The 22,473-nt window shown below is 37.2% G+C and overlaps 4 protein-coding genes and 1 long non-coding RNA gene across 5 annotated transcripts; 4 read left to right on the forward strand and 1 right to left on the reverse strand.

Moving 5' to 3' along the window:
- The first annotated feature begins 2,211 nt into the window (after nt 1–2,211).
- On the forward strand, nt 2,212–4,942 carry LOC148418705 (blue-sensitive opsin-like). The gene is made up of 5 exons (XM_088422457.1): nt 2,212–2,788; nt 2,867–3,035; nt 3,123–3,288; nt 3,375–3,614; nt 4,703–4,942. Exons 1-5 carry the CDS (start codon nt 2,410–2,412, stop codon nt 4,805–4,807), a joined length of 1,059 nt encoding a protein of 352 aa, XP_088278583.1. The 5' UTR covers nt 2,212–2,409; the 3' UTR covers nt 4,808–4,942.
- A 2,606-nt stretch (nt 4,943–7,548) lies between these two features.
- LOC148418706 (blue-sensitive opsin-like) lies at nt 7,549–10,777 on the forward strand. Its single transcript, XM_088422458.1, has 5 exons — nt 7,549–8,173; nt 9,108–9,276; nt 9,371–9,536; nt 9,720–9,959; nt 10,421–10,777. Exons 1-5 carry the CDS (start codon nt 7,795–7,797, stop codon nt 10,523–10,525), a joined length of 1,059 nt encoding a protein of 352 aa, XP_088278584.1. The 5' UTR covers nt 7,549–7,794; the 3' UTR covers nt 10,526–10,777.
- Nucleotides 10,268–12,140, reverse strand: LOC148418707 (uncharacterized). The gene is made up of 2 exons (XR_015866516.1): nt 11,386–12,140; nt 10,268–10,551 (listed from the first exon to the last, which is right to left on the reverse strand). It is a non-coding gene; the product is annotated as an uncharacterized LOC148418707 (long non-coding RNA).
- A 1,858-nt stretch (nt 12,141–13,998) lies between these two features.
- On the forward strand, nt 13,999–17,132 carry LOC148418708 (red-sensitive opsin). Its single transcript, XM_088422630.1, has 6 exons — nt 13,999–14,164; nt 15,019–15,315; nt 15,388–15,556; nt 16,371–16,536; nt 16,609–16,848; nt 16,916–17,132. The coding sequence occupies exons 1-6, from the start codon at nt 14,008–14,010 to the stop codon at nt 17,012–17,014; spliced, it is 1,128 nt and encodes a 375-aa protein (XP_088278756.1). The 5' UTR covers nt 13,999–14,007; the 3' UTR covers nt 17,015–17,132.
- Nucleotides 17,133–18,035: 903 nt separating this feature from the next.
- gnl3l (G protein nucleolar 3 like) lies at nt 18,036–22,026 on the forward strand. Its single transcript, XM_088422629.1, has 15 exons — nt 18,036–18,121; nt 18,215–18,258; nt 18,567–18,662; nt 18,758–18,874; nt 18,986–19,069; nt 19,174–19,309; nt 19,418–19,521; nt 19,767–19,911; nt 20,355–20,442; nt 20,636–20,813; nt 20,915–21,057; nt 21,131–21,267; nt 21,400–21,551; nt 21,692–21,866; nt 21,939–22,026. Exons 1-15 carry the CDS (start codon nt 18,109–18,111, stop codon nt 22,004–22,006), a joined length of 1,680 nt encoding a protein of 559 aa, XP_088278755.1. The 5' UTR covers nt 18,036–18,108; the 3' UTR covers nt 22,007–22,026.
- The last annotated feature ends 447 nt before the right edge of the window (nt 22,027–22,473 follow it).

Below are 22,473 nucleotides of genomic sequence, written 5' to 3' on the forward strand. Positions count from 1 at the left end.
ACCGAAGCAAAACTAACTATCAATATCACTACAATTTTCAATACATTGCATCAAATGAACATGACGCGAGGTGCAAATGATTCATGTAGTGAATATTTGCAGTAAGCTATTTGTCCGGTAGATGTCAGACTTTCCTCTTACCTCATGTACTACTGTACTGTATTCCAATGCGTAACAACGGTCCGTTCAAACTCCATGCAATTCTTTGGTGGCTGAACCTTTTGTTTTTGTATCTTTTAAAATAAAATAATTTTAGGATTTAATACCCCACGCAGTTACTCTAAGTAATCATTAAGCATCTTGTTTATTGCCAGACCTGTCACAAACCATTATTTCAGTTTACTTTTTCAATTTAGAGAGACGAAATATTTCTACATCATACTTATTGCACTTAATGCACTTTTCAAATTTGGCCATGCTGCGCATGCTCCTCCTCACATGTGACCCGGTGGGTATGAACAAAATAAAAATACTTACTTGTCGCATTTACATATTGTATATCTGCAGGTATTTTTCATGAGTATTGATGTTTTGTGACAAGAAACATTCATGTGTTCATGCATTAATCAGATTTTGCACCTTGTTGTTTCAGGTGTCCATAGAAGCACGAGACCACCCAGTTTGTGCAAGCAGTTTAAACAGGTCAGTAAGGCTCAGAGGAACACCTTGATCTTGTGCACTGCTTTGAGCTGCCTGTAATGGTTTATATACAGTAAGAGCATTAGGGAGCAACCACAAAATCAACTTTAAAACACTAAAGAGCTCATGATGCATAAGCCACAAAGCGTAAGAGGACTGGTAAGATCCTTCCTCCCAGACGAGTAAAGACCATCAGGGGTTTACTGATTGATGTGAGAGAACCTGGAGAAGAATGCAAGGAAATGTTTTCATTTTTCTTAGTATAATAAAGAGCAATCATTTCACAAATGTTGAAAGAGATCCCAGAAAGCCATCTTTAATCCAAAACACCTTGGGTAAGGCATGTTTGTTTTTGTTTATAACCTTTTTGCTTGTTCCGCTCCCTGACCCATTTTGGAAAATATTTACTCGCAGGCTGCCACGATTTTTGGCAAGCAGCAAAAATGATAGGAGCCAAAACTATTAGCAAGGTAAAGAAAAAAACATTTTCTTCGCAGAATAAAATGCATGTTTCACCACCAAAAAATTCCAATCAAATTTATTAGGGCTATAACAAACCATATATAAAGGGGAAGTCAACCTAAAACATTTCTTTATTTGGAAAGTTTGCGAAAGTTTGAGCCTGGAAGGGGGCTCCTCCCCTCTGTGGACCCTTCTGAAGGTTTCTTATTTTACTCAATAGGGGTTTTTGAGTTTTTCGTTCCACTTCTGGGAGCTTCTTCAAGCCATACAAATAAACTTGATTTGATTTTGATTTACGTATTAAAAGAACCACAGGTATTGGTACTTGGTATAGGTGGCTACTTGAGGAAAAATAATCGCTTTCGATTCCCGCACCTAATGTAATTTTCTTTCGATTACTGCGGCCATCTCTAAGTTTGTCTCTTTGGATACTCTGAACTGATCATAATTGCACCGAGACGAATGATTAATCATTACAATTTGTGACAATGTCGTTTTCACTCTCTTGAGCTCCTGCTAAACCCACAATGGAGGGAAAATGCCAACGGGCCAAAACAAATCTGAAGTTAAACCAGCAGAGTGGATTACACAGATCTCCAGCGAGTGAGATTAGAAGAAATGATGCAGTTGCAAACCAGCTTAACAGGTAAAGACTTGCCCTGTGCTTCATTAGGAAAGTAGGATTAACCTGTTTAAAGTCATTTGCTTTTGTGAACCAGAGTGCATGTTTAAAAACGTTTCACTTTATAAACATTTCAGCCATTAGATAAATGCTTGGGGATATTGGAGTAATTTACCGATGACAAATATTGATTTATCACAAAAACGAATTTCATGAAAGACATTTCTCAATATATAAAGACTATGACAAAACATGCCCTGTGATTGCAACGAGGCAATCCAAATCAGCTGTGTTCCAGTGACATTACCTTTGACTTCAGCCGCCCACAAAAAGTAGAAAGCTATTTAGCCCATTTGGCAACAAACGCCAAACCGGAACCACTAAATGTATTACCTCAATTATTGAACACTTAAATCATTTAGTCAATTGTATAAGTCATTTATCCCTTAATGGGACTTAGTAGTTTCCCTGCCGTTTTGTATAAAGCATCTGCCCTGCGGAATCTAAGACATTGGGTCACCGGTGTTGTGACATTCTTCCGTTTCTTTTCACTTTATTTTCTCTTCAGTTTGAATCAATTTCAGGATTATTTATTAGCATTTATTTGATGCACGTGATCGGCTGACACATATTATAAGCAATTAAGTGGTGAGGTGTTTTTAAAAAAAAAACAAAACTATAGCATAATGAGGGGACATCGAAACAATGAGCTGCCAGAAGACTTCTGGATACCCATTCCTCTGGATACCAACAACATCACAACGCTTAGTCCATTCCTGGTCCCTCAGGACCACCTGGGGAGTACAGCCACCTTTTATGGCATGGCCGCTTTCATGTTCTTTCTTTTTGTGGTGGGAACGTTTATCAACGTCCTTACCATTGCTTGTACCATCCAATACAAGAAGCTCAGGTCCCACCTGAACTACATCCTGGTGAACTTGGCAGTTTCAAACCTTCTTGTGTCATGTGTGGGCTCTTCCACGGCGTTCTGCAGTTTTTCCGCAAGATATTTCATCCTTGGACCATTGGCGTGCAAGATTGAAGGTTTCATGGTGACGCTCGGTGGTGAGTTGAAACTTGTATATCATACATACTCAATCCTCTGAAAAGAAATTTAAGTGCTTTGTTTTTTATCCTTCTAAGGTATGGTAAGCCTGTGGTCTCTCGCTGTGATTGCTTTCGAAAGATGGCTGGTCATTTGCAAACCTCTGGGAAATTTTGTTTTTAAACCTGACCACGCTATCGCTTGCTGCGTGTTCACTTGGATCTTTGCGATCATTGCTTCGGCCCCACCGCTTTTCGGATGGAGTAGGTCAGTGTCGACACAACTTCACAAGTTTTGGCATTCCACAACCACAGAAAGGAGATTATGAGTCTATATATATTTTTTTTGTTGCAGATATATTCCAGAGGGTCTGCAGTGCTCCTGTGGACCAGATTGGTACACTGCAAATAATAAATACAACAATGAATCCTATGTGATGTTCCTCTTTGGCTTCTGCTTTGCTGTCCCTCTTGCCACCATTGTCTTCTGCTATGGTCAGCTGCTCATTACAATGAAAATGGTAATACAAATCATATATTTATTCCTTATAGCTTCCAAATTGTTCTTTGTGGTACTATGAAAATATGTTTGCCTCTTTCCGCACAGGCAGCAAAAGCCCAGGCTGAGTCTGCCTCCACTCAGAAGGCCGAGAAGGAAGTGACCAGAATGGTGGTCATCATGGTGATGGGCTTCTTAGTGTGCTGGCTGCCATACGCGTCCTTTGCTCTTTGGGTGGTCTTAAATCGCGGGCAGACCTTTGACCTGCGAATGGCTACCATACCGTCTTGCTTTTCAAAAAGCTCAGCGGTCTACAACCCCATCATCTATGTCGTCTTTAACAAACAGGTCTGTTGGATTACATATTCCTAATTTTGTCCACTTAGCACCCTAGCATTTTTTTTTTTTAATGAAAAATTCCCAAAGTAGCAAAGTCAGAAGTGGCTACCATTTTTGTGGAATTTTCTAATAATAGTACTCCATTATGAACACATTGAGAAAAAAAAAAAAACAATTGAGATTTAATGTAACAAAGTCAGAAGCGGCTACCATTTTTGTGGAATTTGCCAATAGTAGTACTCCATAATGAACACATTGAGAAAAAACAATTGAGACTTAATGTTCAGATAGAAGATTATTGGTGCAGGCAACGCATCCTAAACGGAATCTTAAAACGGACTGCTGAGACATCATCTCATTTACCTGTATTAAAGTTTGGAACTGAAAGTTTTGGTTAATGGCTCTTGAACTACGTGGAAATAATAAAAAAAAATAGAATAAGACATGGCAAACTTAACTGTAAATACATAAAGATTTCTGCTCATAAAAAATGATCATCAACACAAACTCTTCCTTTGGAAGTAAAGATTTTTTGTCAAAAAGACATGGTTAGGTTAATTTTAAATAAACTTTTCAAGTGATTGACAGAGTCGCATGTGATAGTTTGGTTCGAACCTTTCTGATACGGGAGAATGACTTAAGACAATGAACTTGAATAGCCTCACGAATATATACTGTAATTCTTTTTATGAGTTTACAGTATATTTGATGTGGAATGTTTACATAAATTATTTATTATTGGGGGAGAATTTCTGCATGCATGACACTTTTTAAATGTGTTTAAAACTCCCATGATTTCAAGTACAACCTTCAAGAACTATTGGAATAGGTCGTGCACTTACAGTATTTTACAGTATTTTTTTTTCGAAAATTCCACAAAGATTGCAGCCAACTATTACATTGCTAATCCAGCAGTTTAACAATAATAACAAACAATATTAACTGTTAATCAAAAATACTGTCTGTTGCTTATTATGTGGCTCATTATATATATATATATATATATATATATATATATATATATATATATATATATATATATATATATATATATATATATATATATATATATATATATAAATTTTTATCCATAACAGTTCCGGTCATGCATGATGCAAATGCTGGGAATGAGTAGCGGTGATGAAGAGACATCATCATCAACAACATCGGTGACTGAAGTCTCCAAAGTTGGGCCTGCTTAGATGGTGGTCTTGTTGTTTTGCATGCCACTGAAGAGTCAGACAGTTGTAAATAAATATAAATGCATGTTTTCGCAATGTTAAAAAAAACAAAAAAAAGAACCATTATAATAAAGTGGATTTGCTTTTACAACTTTATTATCTATTATAATGCTTTTTCTTTTGAAATATCCCTTTTTTAAAAACTTTTTTGTTACATTTATTGCATACAGAAATCCACACCTTCAAATACAGAATGCCCGATAAGTTAAACATATTTATGCCCAGAGCAAATCTAGCTCAAAAGCACGGTGTAAATGCGCACAAGGTGTGTTACTTTCATAGGCACACTCAGTTAAAGTGTCTCAAATTGAGATCTTGATCTTGTAAAGGGAGTAATATTGTAGATTTTTATGAATATCTGGTTTTCCAATGTTTGAGTCTAGTCCTGCATTTACCAAAACAGATCCCCCGAAATAAATTCGCCCTAGTTTTAATGGACCACGTCATTCTGTAAATGGATATGATGTCAAGTCATTGAATGGGCCACCCCACCACTCGCTGTCAGTGATTGTTGTTGTCATTGCTAAAATAGAGTATTCTGACACTAGTCAAGAAGAAATGGGCCCACATATATATTTATTTGAGCCAGAAAGGTCCTCTAATTCAGAATCTGATCATTAAAAATAGCACAACTGATTCATCAGACAAAAAATGTCGTGTTGCATTGGCGGGAGCGAAAATGGAAGCCATTGCGTTGATCAGATACCAAAACGAGTGCTTTGGTTGTCATCAACACCAACTTACAGTGGATAAAACCCAAGAAAATTGATTAAAATCCTTAACTTGAAAAACTGATTTACCTGTATATGTCGCAAATAATCTACCGCTCAAAGTCTTGTCTCCTCGATCCTTAAATGTCCTTCTAGTTTGCTGTTGAAAGCGAGATATCCTCTGCTTTAATGTATTTCCAGCCAGATGTGTAAAAAGTTTAATCGATTACACAAGCCCCCCCCCCCCCCTTTTTTTTTTAACTCAATCCCTTATTATACTGCTAAACTTACACTGCTAAACATGCGGGCTAGGTTATCTTAGCATGTCAAGCTGCAACTTTTCTCAGTAGCTTATCTCAGTTTTGCTATTAATTATGTCTTAATTAGGAGTATAATATACATTTTTATCTGCAAGCAGATGCCTTATAACTAATTTTTAGCTTTTGAGCTATCACATTAGCATCCTTCCCTCTACACACTCAGGCACCCATATACATACATACATTAGTCAAGCGGCACGCTGTTTTCCGATTTTGTGTAGCCAAGCTTTTTCTACGTCCGCTCTGTGGCTTTTGAGGCTGGTACTGAAATATTGTCAAATTTGAGTCTCGTCTTAGGCGTGTATCCCAGTAACTTTGCTCGTAGATTGTTTTTATAGCAAGGTTGAAGACAATAATCTTTGCAAACTACAAAATTTTTGTCAAGCTAAGAGCGTGCAAATATGGCTGTCACCATGTCTCTTCAACAGATCGTCTCCATGAGCTTTTAGAAGCTTGTTTTTATAAAACAAGTGTTGTGGGAGTGAACACAATCGACTTTGCCTTTTTGCTAATGGGACCTGATCGTCTTTTCCGGTTTGAAATCAGCGTAGGACAGAAACATGCACAGAAATAATCAGTCTTGTTGGAGTCCCTCCAAGGTCATGGCCACCATAATAACATCATCCACAAGTTTGTGGCCGTGAAGTATGGAGGCCACCTTCCACTTCCAATACTGTGTCTGTCTGTAACAAATCCAAATGATTAACTGGCTTTGCCCTGGCCCTGCCATTTTTTAAGTCACCTCTGTTCGCTCCCACAACGGCGCAAACACCCCTTTCTAACTGTACTTGTTTTCGAATATATCAAAGGAAAGAAAAGTCCACCCATAGTTAGACTGTACTTTGAGCTACACTCGCACACTGTCCACCAAAACAGGGATCTAAATGTCAGAATTTCTGAGGCTTGCATTAAAAACAAATATTATTGATTAGAGCCCGACCGATAAATCGGCCAGCTAATTAATCCGCCCGATTATGGCCCTTCAAACTCGTCCAAAAATAATTAGCCAGATGGTTATTTGCCAATTGTTCTAACTTTTTACCTTCCTGTACACTATCCATTTACGGTTACTTTATACAAGTGACCTTTTATCCTTAAATGAATGTCATGATATTTCTTCTTGAAGCGATTCTGCGGATTTGTAATTCTGTCTGTCGTTCAAGGCAAAGCCTATCTTAATTTTTACAAGCAATGATTAGGTGACAAGTTTTGGCCTCTTTCCACACATACAGCATTGTGGAACATTAAAAAACAAACAAAAAAAGATTAAACACACAGTGCAACTTGAATTAAGCATACATGTGTTAAATAGGACTCAGTTTCAACTACTGGAAACACAAACACATATGAAAAGTTTGAATCTCCCTATACCTTCATTTATTGTGCCATGCGTGTGTTCGGTGAACCCAAAAGGTAAGTGTTTTTTAAACAATCTACTGTTGATTCCTGCTACTGGGAATGTTATTGAAGCCTATTGAAATGCTATTTTATTCATTAAATATTTTAAAATAAATCCGATGAGTAATCAAAATCTGTATTTTTTTTTCTTGTAACAAATCTGCATCAGCCACCAAAAAATTGCCATTGGCCCGGCCCTATTTTTCTTTTAATGTCAGTCACTCACTTGGTAGCTAACGTCAAACGGATCAAATGGAGGCTAGATGTCGAAGTACAGCACATATATGCACGCTTGTGCGTAGCGTTTGTTCCTTTTGGGGCTTAAAAGAAAGCTTTAAATCCTTCTCTTAAGCCAATTATATCAAGACTAAGTAGCATTCAAAGTTCCTACAAAAGCAGATTTAGATCACAATTACAGAGCTGCAGGGGTGAGAGGGTCTTCACTATAAAACTCATTTTTACCATTCTATTGACTTTTTCTCAGCTTTGACTAACAATATAAACACCTTCGAGTAGAAAAATGAGACAAATTCGTCCCGTGGAGCTCCCAGATGACTTCTGGATCCCCATACCTTTGGACACCAACAACATCACTTTATACAGCCCATTCCTGGTTCCCCAAGACCACCTCGGGAGCAAGGCGATTTTTTATTCTATGTCAGCATTTATGTTCTTCATATTTGTCACTGGCACAGCTGCTAATATCGCCACTATCGCATGCACTTTTCAATACAAGAAGCTCCGATCTCACCTGAACTACATCTTGGTCAACTTGGCTGTAGCCAACCTACTCGTCTCCTGCGTGGGCTCCTTCACTTGCTTTTACTGCTTTGCCTTCCGATACATGATTTTAGGACCACTTGCCTGCAAGATTGAAGGATTTACCGCCACTCTTGGGGGTAAGAATTATGAACAGACAAATAAATGTAGTTACAGGAACTGTGCACTGTGATCGATTGTCATGTAGTTTCGTTTTTGAAAGGTTTAATAGTTACAAGTGTTTTCTTGCTGTTGTAGGTGGTGGTATATAAATATAGCCAATTTTGACCATATGCCAGAAACATTGTGAAGCATCCATAAATTCTTTTTAGAGTTTAGCATATGCATGACAAAAGGAAAAAAAAAACACAAAAATATAGTTCTTTTTGTTGTTGTTTTTGCCGCATATGAAGGCATTTAATTCTTTGAAATACTGTAACATGAAGCTCAACAATAAAAAAAAAGAAATTAGGGTAAACAAATATCACTGCCGTCGAGGCAAAACCTCATAAGTGAATCACATTGTTTAAAAATATATATATATATTTATAATGTTGGTCACTTCACGTGTACCGGTGTTATTTTCACAATTTTTTTGTTAAAGTATTTAGAATCACTTGCTAACTTTTCAATGCATTGCAAATGGTTGCACAAATTTGCAATTTTTGGGGTTTCCTGAAATTTGAGGATTTTTTTTTAGATATGAGGAATCTGTCTGACAGTGCGGTGTTATTCACTTTACGTGTACTATACGGGTACATGAAAGCATTTCGGGGATTATATGTGAGATTTTAACTGGATTTCTGCAGGGATCAGCAAATAAAATATTAAATTATGAACTGTCAGAAACAGTACTTTTTAAATTTCAAATTGAGAGCAAATTAATTGGAAAATCAAGCATTGCTAAAAAAAATTATTGACTCCTTTACTAAATGTAGTCAATCTTTACTTTAAGTTTTATACAAATGTGCATTGCCATCCCTTACAAATGTGCTCAGTGACATTATTGTGCATGTTTAAAACATTTAGAGAGCAAAGTTATAGCTTTTTTCTTTCTTTTCTGTCTTCTTCCAGGTATGGTTAGTCTCTGGTCCCTGGCAGTGGTCGCATTTGAAAGGTGGCTGGTCGTGTGCAAACCCCTCGGCAACATCGCCTTCAAACCCAATCACGCTATTGCTTGCTGCGTAGCAACATGGATTTTCGCACTGATTGCTTCAGTTCCCCCGCTCTTTGGCTGGAGTCGGTACGTACTTGAAAGCAGACAGAAATCTCATTCTGGCCTTATAAATGTTTCGTAGTCATAGACACTGATGCAAGTAATAGATATCTCTCTTCAGGTACATCCCTGAAGGAATGCAATGCTCTTGCGGTCCGGACTGGTACACTTCTGACAACAAGTTTAATAATGAGTCCTATGTGATGTTCCTATTCTGCTTCTGCTTTGCTGTACCATTCTTCATTATTATCTTCTGCTATTCGCAGCTACTTTTTGTTCTGAAATCGGTAAGTCACAATTTATATACAGTATATATATATATATATATATATATATATATATATATATATATATATATATATATATATATATATATATATATATATATATATATATATATATATATATATATATATATATATATATATATTCCATCAGTACTGACAGGTCTGTCATCTGCCATTGCACAGGCTGCAAAAGCCCAGGCTGAGTCGGCTTCCACCCAAAAAGCTGAGAAGGAGGTGACCAGGATGGTTGTTGTCATGGTACTGGGCTTCCTGGTGTGCTGGATGCCTTATGCCTCCTTTGCCCTATGGGTTGTCAACAACCGTGGGCAACCTTTCGACCTGAGGATGGCCACCATACCCTCCTGTCTTTCGAAAGCCTCCACAGTCTACAACCCTTTTATTTACATCTTTCTCAATAAACAGGTATTAATGTCACTTTATAGAAGAACTCACTGCTCCTCTGCTGCCACTTTCATAGCAATGCTTTTATAGTACTTAATTTGACTTATTTAGACATTTTTGTGATTAAAAAGTTGGGAATTTAATCACTTCATTATTGTTCACATCCAAATCACAACTTTAAAAACATTTTTTTGCCACTTGCTGTCCACTGAAAGTGACATCACGTGGTCAGGGCTCAGTTTTTGAACGGTAAATGGTAAATTATCAAATTCATCATGAACAAAATATCAGATTTACTGCTGAAAACGGTAAATAACCCTTTAAACAAAAACAAAAAAACTTGTTTTAATCTATTGAGATACTTAAAAATAATGTACGGTGTCTATGACTGCTTGCAAATACAAATACAGCACATTCATAATATAGAAGAGAACATTTATACATCCACCAAGCAATCTTCTCGTGTTCCTTCTGCTTTTCAGTTCCGCTCATGCATGAAGTCGATGCTGGGGATGAGTGGAGACGACGACAATGAATCATCAACAAGTCAATCAACCACTGAAATCTCGAAAGTTGGACCCGCTTAAAGCCTTCCCTGGTAAACGGAGATCACCTGCACAATATAAATATTATTGATTGCAATATACTGTACGATAATATACTTGGCATTTTGTAAAAGAAAAAAAAAAGCAAGAGCAAAAAATATATTAGAAAGCAGAGTAAGTTCAGAATTTTAGTGATTCTTCTGTTTATGATATTTAAAGAAATGTATTTTGGTCGTAAAAAATAGAACAGCTGGCTTTCGTGCAACCAAATAAAAATGTTGCTGGCATATCAAATTTGCTCTTTTGTGTGTGTAGAAACATGCATTATAGACATGTGCCTCGATGGCGCCACACTCAGGAATTCTACTGAAAAAAAATGCCACTTTAGATCAGTGGTTCTCAATCTTAATTCCACTAATGTCAAACGTGAATTTTTTCCCCCTTTTTTTCAATTTTGTTTGCTAATAAACACGCGTGTGAGGGTGCTGTAATTATTTGATTTATTGAACTTTGGAACTTTTGTTTAGTGGCAATTTTGAAATAAAAAAAACACACCATTTAATTATAATAAAGATTTGTGCACATAAAACGTAACATCATAATGTGTCCGCGTTTGGAGTCAGAGTGAATTTCTGTTCTTGCCCCAAAAAGATTGAATTGATTTTGAATAAAGTTTTCATGTGATTGACAGGCGATGCTATGTGGTACCTGATAGTTTAGGTCGAACTTTTCTGATATGTGGCAGATTGAGGTTTTAGGAGACTTAAATTGATAAAACTACCAAATAAAATACTATTTTTATGGATTTACAGCATATCACCCTAAAATATTAACATAATCATTAGTTTTAAAAGTTTTTGCATGGATGCTTCTTTTAAAATATATTCTAAAATGATACGTACCTCCATTTGTGAACCACTGCTCTGAAACGTAAGAAGAAGTACAAGTCACTGGGATAACAGCTAAAGTTTTAATAACTTTCAGAATTATAGCACAACCCAAAATCCTGTTCACTGTTTTAACCCATGAATTACCACCAAAGAACCAGATATACGTGATTACTTACCAGTCCAGTTTCTTCAAAAACTAAATGACGGAAAAGAAATGTATGGTTATGACAAAGTCTTCACTGACATGTAGAATTGTCCATTTTGCATTTTAAATCCCAGTCTGGGGTATTATCTGATGTCAAATGAACATGTGACCGCTGGAAAACGTGGGTTCAGTTCACTTCACACCAGGCTAAAAATGGTTAACCCATATTCATCAATCAATTAAAAAAAATCACTGGTCCTGAAGCATCTCAAGTGTTGTTGTTAATCGGGAGCAAATCTGAGTTCTGCTAGTAGTGAACTTTTGCTGAATGTGAATAGTTCAGAACTAGCGGAATTCCAGACTTGCCCTCGAAACGTCAGAGTTCAGGTGTCGCCTCCTCTTTGGATAGAATCCAACAAATAATTATTCACAAGGAGAAAAACATTTCTTGCAGTAAATGCTAACATGATGGAAATGTAAGTAATACATGAATTAAAAAAAAACACACACAGAAATGTTCCAACCCCCTGAAATGCATCCATCTTCTTGTTGCGCTTGAAGTCCTCACCGGTGGATAAGCAGCATCACATATGCGCGTCATCTACCTGTCCATGAAGTGAACATCTTAAAATCACATAAATGACGGATTAATGAACCATGCCAACAGTTCTGGCTAACCTCTGATTTAACCTGTCGTTCCGGAGAGATTAAATTGTCAGACCTAATTAAACTATGCTAATCCGTCCTGTGGAGAGACCTGAGTTGTCCGTATAATCTGCTTTAGTCAGTTTGGGCATAAGATGTGCATTTCACTAGGTCACCCAGATTTTTTAGAAAGCAACCAATTTGAATTAGTTAATTTCACATTTGCTTGAGCTTGTCGCTCCAAAAATGCATTCAGTACTCAGCGATACTGATAAAAATGATATAATTTCAGGAAGAATCTAAAATGCTTACAATTGAACTTAATTAGAACTTTTGAATGTATTTTCCACACAACCCTCTGTTTTCAAAGATTCACGACAGATGTTTGATCCATCCGCCCTGCCTGACTGACGCTAACCCAAAGTTAACTATGTTTCACCGACGCAGATGTAATGCAAAATACTTTAAAACAGATCCTGAAGTTATAGCCTCTTACTCTGAACTCGTTCACTGCCATTGACGGCTAGATACGTCAAAGATCAATTTTTAATGGGCTGGCTATGAATAAGTTAAATCAAGACGATACCATGTAAGATATTCAAGACAAAGAGATCGCCATTAAAAGCAATCTGGACTCAAATGCCCGTCTGAAATTCTCTAGAACTCTCTTCACACAAGTGTTCTGTCCAATTGATTGCCTGTTAGCATATTATGAGGAAATACCCACGTACATTTCACTAATTCAGTCTCCTACAACATACATTAACAAACAACATCCAAAAATCTCCTTTGGGTCGCACAAAATAGGCTGTGGGCAGAGTGATATATTTTGGCTCAAAAGCCTCAAATCTTGTAAAAAATAAAAGTACCACCCACGTCATAGATCATGTGTTAATCACCTTTACTCTGCCCTTTCCATGAGGACGATGACATGAGCGTTTAGGATCAAAAGGGTGTTGAATCCTGCTCTGAGGTGAACTCTCTTTAACAGGGAGATTATTCAGTAGGTGTCTACCCTCCATCACATGTCAAGAAGTACACTTGAATATACATAGTGGCCTATATTGTGATTTTGCCGTTTTGTAGTGACATTCAAGAAACTGATGCAAATTTGTTATCCCCTAGATCTCTCGCTAACTAGCTAGCTATTTGGCTAGCTAGATGTGAGGGTAAATAGTTTGATAGGTAGAGTGATTCATTTGAGTCTGTCAATTAATTCCATGTTATATTTACCTTGTAAACAGAGATTTGTTTTTGAATTAATTGTTCTAAATAGCTAGCTAGCTAGCTCAATAAATGGACTGCTAACTAGTGATGAATTTGATGGATAAATTCAGTATATTGACTGCCTTGCAAACAGTGATTTGATATAACATTTTAGTTGATTATACTACATGAAAGCCCTATAGAAGACAATCGGTTAAGCCTTCATTTTGCACATTACAGAGTAGCGGTTCCCACACATGCATACAAGCAAGGACAGCGTGAACAAACAGTGCTGCGTCCCTGTGCCTAAGACAATATCTTTCAGTCTCCGCCTGGTTTTCTTTTATTTGTGTCCATAGTGTGACCTACGCCTTGGTTTCCAAGGCCCAAGTCCGTACGGATATGCGACTGACGTCCCATTTGTGTTAATTAATCCGCATCTTCAGTGAGTGGACGGAAATCTGCTTTCCAACAAGATTATTATGGCATTTGGTGCCTTAACCCAATTAGTCTTGGTTTTAATTACAGCTGTAGCTCATTGGCTTGTGCGTTGCGGCAAAGCGTCACCCAATGACGATGATTTGATTTTGACTTAATCCTATGTGAGTTCCCTGCAAGAAAAAGTATAAAAGCTAAAGATGAGTGCAACTGGTGAGAAAGGGCAGTGTGGCGCAGGAGTTCCTTGCGCGATCACAATGGCAGACCCTTGGGATAAACCATCCTTTGCCGCCAGGCGATACCAAGAAACAACAAGGGAATCTGCGTTTTCTTATACAAACACCAATAATACCAGAGGTATAGTATTGTCTCTCTTATTTTTTATTCATTCTGTATGTCATTGGGTTATATTGTGGTAGATCTTGTCGGGTACTTCAAAAAATACAACAACAAATAACTCGTTGGAGGTGACAACACGCTTTTAGAAACGTTTTTTGCCGAGTGGTTTAACTAGAGGTTTTGTGAATGAACGTGATAATGTAACGGACTATTTGAGGAGACGTACAAGGGAAAAAAACAACAACGCTATTATATCTAATTACAGCTATTTTATGACAGTAGTTCTCAAACTAGGGTCCTTGTACCACTTGGATCTTAACAGGGTTTCTGCAGGTATCAACAAATCAAATATAATACTTTTCATGACAGAGACAGTACAGTTTTCTTTTCAAATTAGGAGCAAATTACTTGGAACACAAATCAATTTTTTGCTAAATTTTATTGTAGTGACTCCTAAAAGTTATTTGTCTTTTATTTATATTTATTTAATATTACATGATCTATCTTCTTGAGCTGCTGATTAAAATACTTCTAGAGAAACCGCTACAAATGTAGTTCCATAACTTTGATAAATCAGACACCGATAGATATCATTCTTAATATTTCAAGCGGGTAAATCATTTTTAAAAATTCACTCCATATGCTGTAAATAAATCAATGGGATTGAATGTTTGTACTCTGTAAAGAGGTGTAATTATGTCTTAGGAATTGCAAGTGCAAGGTATTTTCAGACACCTTTTACCCTAATATTTGAATAAAATAGTACATTAAATAAGTACATGTCCGGAGTCTTAAAACATATAATTAATTACGTCTTTGGACCCGAATGAGTTACTGTAAATGACCGTTCTTCATTCTTTTTTTTTCCTCAGGTCCTTTTGAAGGTCCAAATTACCACATTGCCCCTCGATGGGTTTACAATGTATCAACATGCTGGATGTGTTTTGTGGTTATTGCCTCAGTATTCACCAACGGTCTGGTCTTAGTGGCGACGGCAAAATTCAAGAAACTCCGTCACCCTCTCAATTGGATTCTGGTCAATCTTGCTATTGCCGATCTTGGAGAAACTGTTTTTGCTAGCACTATCAGTGTTTGCAACCAGTTTTTTGGTTATTTTATTCTCGGACACCCGATGTGTATGTTTGAAGGCTTCACGGTCTCAACTTGCGGTGAGTGGACCTTACGAGAATTTGGAAGCGCGAGTCAGTGTTCTTTTCTTGACAATGCTGCTTCTTCCACAGGTATCACCGCTCTTTGGTCCCTGACCATCATCTCCTGGGAGAGATGGATAGTAGTATGCAAACCTTTTGGAAACATCAAATTTGATGCCAAATGGGCCACAGGAGGAATTGTATTCTCCTGGGTCTGGTCAGCCCTATGGTGTGCTCCCCCGCTCTTCGGATGGAGCAGGTATGATAGTCTCATCGTGTTTGATTTATTGTTTTATTGAACATTAAAGCACATTTGTAATTTTGAGGGAAATAAAGAAGCAAGTAAAATAACTTGTATATATTGCAGTTCAGTGAGGTTTATTTGATCAGACGGAAGTAATATAAAACATCTAGTCCTACTCCTTGTTTTCGATTTACTTGTTGTTCTCATAGGTTTTGTTTCATATCAAAGACAAAACAAGTCAAGCTCCTCTTATTAGACGTCAGCATTAAAATAAATAAATGAACATATAATGTAACTCATATATAGTCATATTTCTAAATATATAAATACATACTATAAGTACTGTATGTTTGTATGTTTTTTTCATTCGCACACAGATGCATATACATCTATGTATACACATAAATATATACACACACACACATATTTCTTATTTTTTACATGTAACATAAATTTGTATACAAGATCTGACTCAGCTTATACGTAATCTTTTGTATATTTCTAATACTATATTTTTAAAACTCTCCTTGAGCACAGCCATCGATTTACGCTTTTTAAGTTCAATTTCATAATTGGGCCATATATTGACTCCTATAACAGATTTAAAGCACTATGTTTGTTCTTGTGGCCCTTAAATCATATCAACACACTTTCCTAATTTCAAACAGCTTCTGGATATTGTTACAATGTCGCTTATTGAATACCTTATACATTAACTGAGCTGTTTTAGCATCGATAGTGTGATTACATTTGAGAGTCTTTCATTTGACAGTGTGCTGGTTTTGATTTATCAGCACATACAGAAACCAATAATGATTTTCTACATCAGGTACTGGCCTCACGGATTAAAGACATCCTGTGGGCCCGACGTATTCAGCGGGAGTGAAGACCCCGGTGTCCTGTCCTACATGATAGTTCTCATGATTACTTGTTGCTTAATCCCACTGGGTATCATTGTTCTGTGCTACTTTGCAGTATGGTGGGCTATCCGAACTGTAAGTTTTTGAAAGCATCATTCGCCCTCGTTCCAAGCCTGAATCTAACAACGTCCGACTTGTTCGTCGCAGGTTGCCATGCAGCAGAAGGAATCGGAGTCCACTCAGAAAGCAGAGAGAGAAGTATCCAGGATGGTGATCGTCATGATCCTGGCGTACTGTTTCTGCTGGGGTCCTTACACTTTTTTTGCCTGCTTTGCCGCGGCAAATCCCGGGTATGCTTTCCACCCTCTGGCTGCGGCAATGCCTGCATACTTTGCCAAGAGCGCAACGATCTACAACCCAATCATCTACGTTTTCATGAATCGACAGGTAAAGCTCACATGGTTCTTTATTCAAAATCAATACCGTATCTGACTTTTGATGTCTCGTTCGTCAGTTTCGCACGTGCATCATGCAGCTCTTTGGCAAACAAGTCGACGATGGCTCGGAAGTATCCACGTCAAAGACAGAAGTCTCCTCTGTGGCTCCGGCTTAAACCTGTTGAAGATTTGTACACGGATATTTATTGTTTATTTTTGCTTACAAATGTTTGTATAGGATATCTAGCTTTCTGGCAAATAAATAAAGCACACAAAAAAAATGCAGGAATTCAATCAATCTCTAACTTTCATTTGTTATAAATCACAGGGTGTTATACTGTTACAAAGGCTAAGCCGCTAAGCTTTCTTTTTTTTCAGTTTACTATAACGCTTGGTGAGACTGATTAATAATCTTTTAAAAGAATTAGTTTAACAACACAATGCTGCTGGACTAGATGGCATGTTATATCAGACCAAGTGTATATTTACTCCACTACTACTGAGTCCATTAAAAAAGTATATCCTCACATCCAAAAGAATTCAATCAATGTTCTAAATTTGGCTGTATTTTCAATGTTATCTCTTTCTTTTGTGTACATTTTGTGTACATTTTGTGCACACAATAAATCATTAATTCATTCATTCAATTCCTCTATGGGATTTACAATGCACAAATAATTAACATGAGAAAAGAAATTAACATTTACACATTCAAGCAGTCAAGGCTAGATTCCCAAAACAGCAAATGACATGTCCTCAATAACAAAGTTTAAACTCACAATCATTTTTCAAAAGTCCATGTATTGAGGTCAATCGTGCAAAAATACTATAATATTCAACATACATTCAAATTTAAAGCAATGTTAAAAATAGGATCCGAAATGAAATGCTAATAATTTCTATTTTGACAGGTTGAAAGAAATTTGAATGAATTGAATGAATTGAAACATTAACTATTGTCATGGATTTTTAAAACAAACTTGATTTGTTATGTATAATGTCCCTTACTTGATAAAAAAAAAAAAAACGAAACGAAAAGGAAAATCCTGGTGTCATGTTCTGTGTGTGAATTTGTATAGGGTGGCAACTTTTTGTTCATCTCCAATTAAGACAAGTCCGCCCCCAACTACTTGTGAGTACGTACATGTTTTAATTCGAAATTCCCAAATCGCAAACTACAACTTTTATTTTGAAATTCCGGATATTACGGAATTCATTTTGGGCATGCGTATATCGTCGCCGCCCACGTGAAGTCGGTGTAGCTGGAGTTATGTCCAAATCAAGTGCGTAACATTTTGGTCCGAACATTTGTCTCTTAAATCAACCGTAAACGATTTCAGCTGCATTTTGTTATGTATTTGATTTGTATTTTACAGAGCAAAAGCGAGCTAAACGCTTGGGTTTTTTGGGGAAACGAAAGGTATGTGTTTTTTTTTTAATACAGTAGGTTTCAGAGATTTGTTTATACTTCCGATCTAGGCAGGCTGAGAGAAAAACAAAGTTGAAAGTTGGTTAGCTATACTTATATGTTATTATGTGTCACCATATTTTGTCAAATGTTACGTTATTCGACTCGCAAACAAACGACTGTTAAAGAAAACGTTAAAACAGAATTTATTGTAGATTCGGCTCATATAACAACGCGGCTAAATTCAGCCTAGTGGCTAAGGATGACTGGATGAGATTGAAAAATCTCACCACATATTTGATATGTTCCCCTGCACACAGAATGCTGATGCTTCGCGGTCCACAAGTTCCAAGGAGCATGTTGCACAGATGCAACATGGCAAAGACAGAAAGCCTGAAGAAGTCAGAAAGCAAAGGGTAAACTTTTCACCGTACAAATATCAGACTAAAGTGGTTATTATTAGATACAGGAAACACGATATTGCACATTTCTTTTATATTAACCTAATAAGCTTCAAGAGCTCCAAGAAAAGCAAAAGATCTCCAGAGAACAACAGCTGATGAAGAGGAGGAATTTGCAAAGCTTTCAAAATGACATCCTGCAGAGGCAGAGAGCCTTTGAGCAGAAGGTAAATAAGTTACCTGCCGCTTCGGGGTTACAATCCGCAATTTAGCATCACTGATAAGATTCAAATATCGCATCTGTTTTGCCATCTATATTCCCCTTTGTGTCTTCACAGGAAGCAGAGCTGCAGAGTTTGGAAAAACATGCACACTTTGAAAATGAGAATTCAAGAAAAGCTTATTACAGAGAATTTAAAAAGGTCATTTTACACCTTACTGTGTACACATGAGCTTTATTACTATCATATTTAAAACGCTGGATTGATTCCCTTTTAACACACAATTTTTAATTCCTGTGTTGAAGGTGGTTGAGGCTGCAGACGTGATCTTAGAGGTTTTGGATGCACGTGACCCACTGGGTTGCAGATGCCCTCAGGTTGAGCAAGCAGTCATTCAAAGTGGAACAAACAAAAAGATCGTGTTGGTCCTAAACAAAATCGGTATGTTTTCTCCTAGATGGGATTTTCATGTTTAAAGTGCTTAGGAAACAAAGCTGCTTGAATTTAACTTTGGGCTACAACTTGTCTGAATTTATTTTTCCAATTTAGATTTAGTATCAAAGGAAATTGTGGAGAAGTGGATTAAATATCTGCGGAATGAGTTTCCAACAGTGGCTTTCAAGGCATCTACTCAACAGCAGGCCAAAAACTTGGTACTTGTCTCACATTTCTGTCAATTTTTTTTTTGCACACTCTCTGTGCACACAATTTCAGCACAAGGGATGACATCATTGGAAAAAATAGATAACCGCTGATTTTTATATGATCACATTTTATGACAAATCCAGTCAAGAAACCTTGAAATTCCAAAAGGTTCCCTTACTTTTCTTTTTCTTTCCACTGTGTATTTAGCTTTTGTGAGCATTACACCATATAATTTGCCTCTTGTGTTTGCCAGAAACGCAGTAATGTATCAGTGACCCAAGCCACGGCAGAACTCCTTAGCACCAGTGCTTGTATTGGTGCAGATTGCTTGATGAAGCTTCTCGGTAACTACTGCCGCAACCTTGACATCAAGACGGCCATCACTGTCGGCGTTGTAGGTAAGCACCTTTTGATAATCGCGTCCTATTTTCACATTAGCATGGCTGTCATTCTCTGCATTTCCATGAATGAAAAAAAACACCACTATTTGCATAGTTCTTCTCCATTGAGTATCGTTGTAGAAATATGGCAACGAAACTTGTCAGAGGTGTGACCTATGTCATATCATTCTTGATAAGGATAGAGGGAGAATACGTTTGTACATATTGACATTTATAGTGGCTTTTTCAAATTACTTGCTTTTTGTTCACCGCTAGACGATGCAAAATCTTACCCAACATACTGTACATTTAAAAAAAAATCATAAATCATAAAAGTAAGAGCGATAATGCTAATATTGACTGCTGTCATTAGAATTGATACTTTGAAATGCAGCCAGTTATCGGCCCGATACTTGGCATCGGTATTCGGCCATACTTTTCACTTCTTGGCTTGTTTTCAGGTTTTCCTAATGTTGGTAAAAGCAGCTTGATCAACAGTTTAAAAAGGTCAAGAGCATGTAATGTTGGAGCCACTCCAGGTGTCACAAAGTGAGTAAATGTTTTGATGATCCTTCCTTCACCAATTCCTGGTACCTGTGAAAAAAAACTCAAAAGAAAAAAAAAGATTAAAACTGTCGCATATACTGTATGGCGTATCAAGATATGTTTTTTTTTAAACTTTTATCAAGTTGCCGCTTTTCATATCCTATTCTCACTGATGATGAATTTCCTCATTATTTAGGTGCCTTCAACAAGTGCACTTGGACAAGCACATTAAGCTACTTGATTGTCCTGGAATCGTCATGGCAACATCAACAAGTGATGCTGCAATGATTCTCCGTAATTGTGTGAAAATTGAACAGTTGGTTGATCCAGTTCCTCCCGTTGAAGCCATCCTTCGACGTTGCAACAAAGCGCAAGTATGTTGTTTGCTTTGAATTTTGTTCACAGTGGAAAATATCAGTATTAAGTTGTAACAACATTTTAGCATTGCCTTATTTACATTTTGATGGATGTTCAGATCCTCCAGCACTACGGCATTCCCGACTTTCACACCGCTCTGGAGTTCTTGGCGTTGCTTGCGCGCCGCCAGGGGAAACTAAGAAAGGGCGGCCTGCCTGACACTGACAAAGCAGCAAAAAGCGTATTGATGGACTGGACGGGGTGGGTCACTTACTTGATTTTCATGGTCTTTGAAATGTAATGCTACATAAGTTTTAATTCCATTGTTTTTCAGGGGGAGGATCAGCTATTTCACGCATCCGCCTGAGACACACACACTTCCCATGCATGTCAGTGCTGAAATTGTGACAGAGATGGGTAAAGCTTTTGACTGGGATGAACTTGAAAAAGGAAATCAGGAAGTTCTTGCGGGTAATGTGCTCTTTTCGCAATCGTTTGTATAATTTCTTATGGTCATGTAGGCAAATTGTCAGATTCAGAATAAAGCAATTTCGTGCATTTGAATGCAAGCCTGATTTTAATCTGTGCTATGCCGTGTTTCAGATTCATCTTGTTCTAATATTCAAATTGGCTTCTGCATTGAAAACATGGGAATGACAAACGGCAACCAGCACCAAGAAATGGAAGAGGAGTCAGCACAGGAGCCAGAATTATACAATGAAGCTGAATCAATGGAGGACGATCAAGATCCAGAAGTATGTAGGAGCCTTTTCTATGTAGTGACAAAAATGACTGACAAGTTTGAAATGGATAGAATATTGTTTACCCTTTATTTATAGGTTAATCTCGCCATACACACCTTCCCAAATAAATGTTATTTTATCTCATCTAATAGTTTGGACCAATGACAGTGGAGATAAAATCTCAGAAGTTGAAGAATGTCTTGCCTGCAACTGATCCTGTATCCAAGGCTCCAGATTTGAAGGATATTGTTAATGTCGATCCTTTACAACAAGGTCAGGCACTTCTGGCTGCGGGCAAAAAGCGGAAGAAGCGACAAAAAAGAGCAGGTTTGTGCCCTAACTTTAGTTGTCGTACTATTATGCGTACTTCCTTTTAATGTGCACTATTTTCTTCTGCAGACAAACTAGCCACCAAACTCTCAGACACCTTGATATCTGCAATGGATTTCTCATTTTGTGACAGCTGATTAAAAACAGAATGATCGGATTGTGTGTTGTCTTTTTGATTCATTTAGAGGTAAATTGCAATTATTATATTGTTTAGGTGTGGTCTTTGACAGTACAGTATATGCTTTAGATGCATTATGAAAGTTTAGAGAAATGGCTTAAGTGTTGGCCCCTTAAATGGATTAAAAATGGGTGGATTTTGATGCTTAATTCCTAATCCACAAACGGAAATTTTAATCAGAATGTTGCGTTTACATTAAAGCAGGTATAATAGACCATATTATTTTAATTATCTGAAGCAAGTCAGAAGGTGTTTTCAAAGGAAGCAGAAGAAAATACCACAAAGGTTTCCAAAGAATACGTTTCAGTTATTGATTTAATTTGAGCATCAAAACTGCAAAAACGATTTTACAGTTAATACTCAAAAGGAGTAATAGGTTGGTTCAAAGAACTTTTAAACATCTTACCCTTTTCTCCAAATAAAAGA

Source organism: Hippichthys cyanospilos, chromosome 9, assembly GCF_059441005.1.
Source record: "Hippichthys cyanospilos isolate Australia breed blue-spotted pipefish chromosome 9, RoL_Hcya_1.0, whole genome shotgun sequence".
In the NCBI taxonomy this organism is placed as follows: Eukaryota; Metazoa; Chordata; class Actinopteri; order Syngnathiformes; family Syngnathidae; genus Hippichthys; species Hippichthys cyanospilos.

Coding starts and splice junctions, on each gene's coding strand:
- LOC148418705 (XM_088422457.1), top strand. CDS start 2,410: ATGAGGGGACATCGAAACAATGAGCTGCCAGAAGACTTCTGGATACCC. Junction 2,789..2,866: donor TTTCATGGTGACGCTCGGTG/GTGAGTTGAAAC, acceptor TATCCTTCTAAG/GTATGGTAAGCCTGTGGTCT. Junction 3,036..3,122: donor CCGCTTTTCGGATGGAGTAG/GTCAGTGTCGAC, acceptor TTTTTGTTGCAG/ATATATTCCAGAGGGTCTGC.
- LOC148418706 (XM_088422458.1), top strand. CDS start 7,795: ATGAGACAAATTCGTCCCGTGGAGCTCCCAGATGACTTCTGGATCCCC. Junction 8,174..9,107: donor ATTTACCGCCACTCTTGGGG/GTAAGAATTATG, acceptor GTCTTCTTCCAG/GTATGGTTAGTCTCTGGTCC. Junction 9,537..9,719: donor TACTTTTTGTTCTGAAATCG/GTAAGTCACAAT, acceptor GCCATTGCACAG/GCTGCAAAAGCCCAGGCTGA.
- LOC148418708 (XM_088422630.1), top strand. CDS start 14,008: ATGAGTGCAACTGGTGAGAAAGGGCAGTGTGGCGCAGGAGTTCCTTGC. Junction 15,316..15,387: donor CTTCACGGTCTCAACTTGCG/GTGAGTGGACCT, acceptor CTTCTTCCACAG/GTATCACCGCTCTTTGGTCC. Junction 15,557..16,370: donor CCGCTCTTCGGATGGAGCAG/GTATGATAGTCT, acceptor TTTCTACATCAG/GTACTGGCCTCACGGATTAA.
- gnl3l (XM_088422629.1), top strand. Junction 19,522..19,766: donor AACAGCAGGCCAAAAACTTG/GTACTTGTCTCA, acceptor TGTGTTTGCCAG/AAACGCAGTAATGTATCAGT. Junction 21,268..21,399: donor AAATCAGGAAGTTCTTGCGG/GTAATGTGCTCT, acceptor GCCGTGTTTCAG/ATTCATCTTGTTCTAATATT.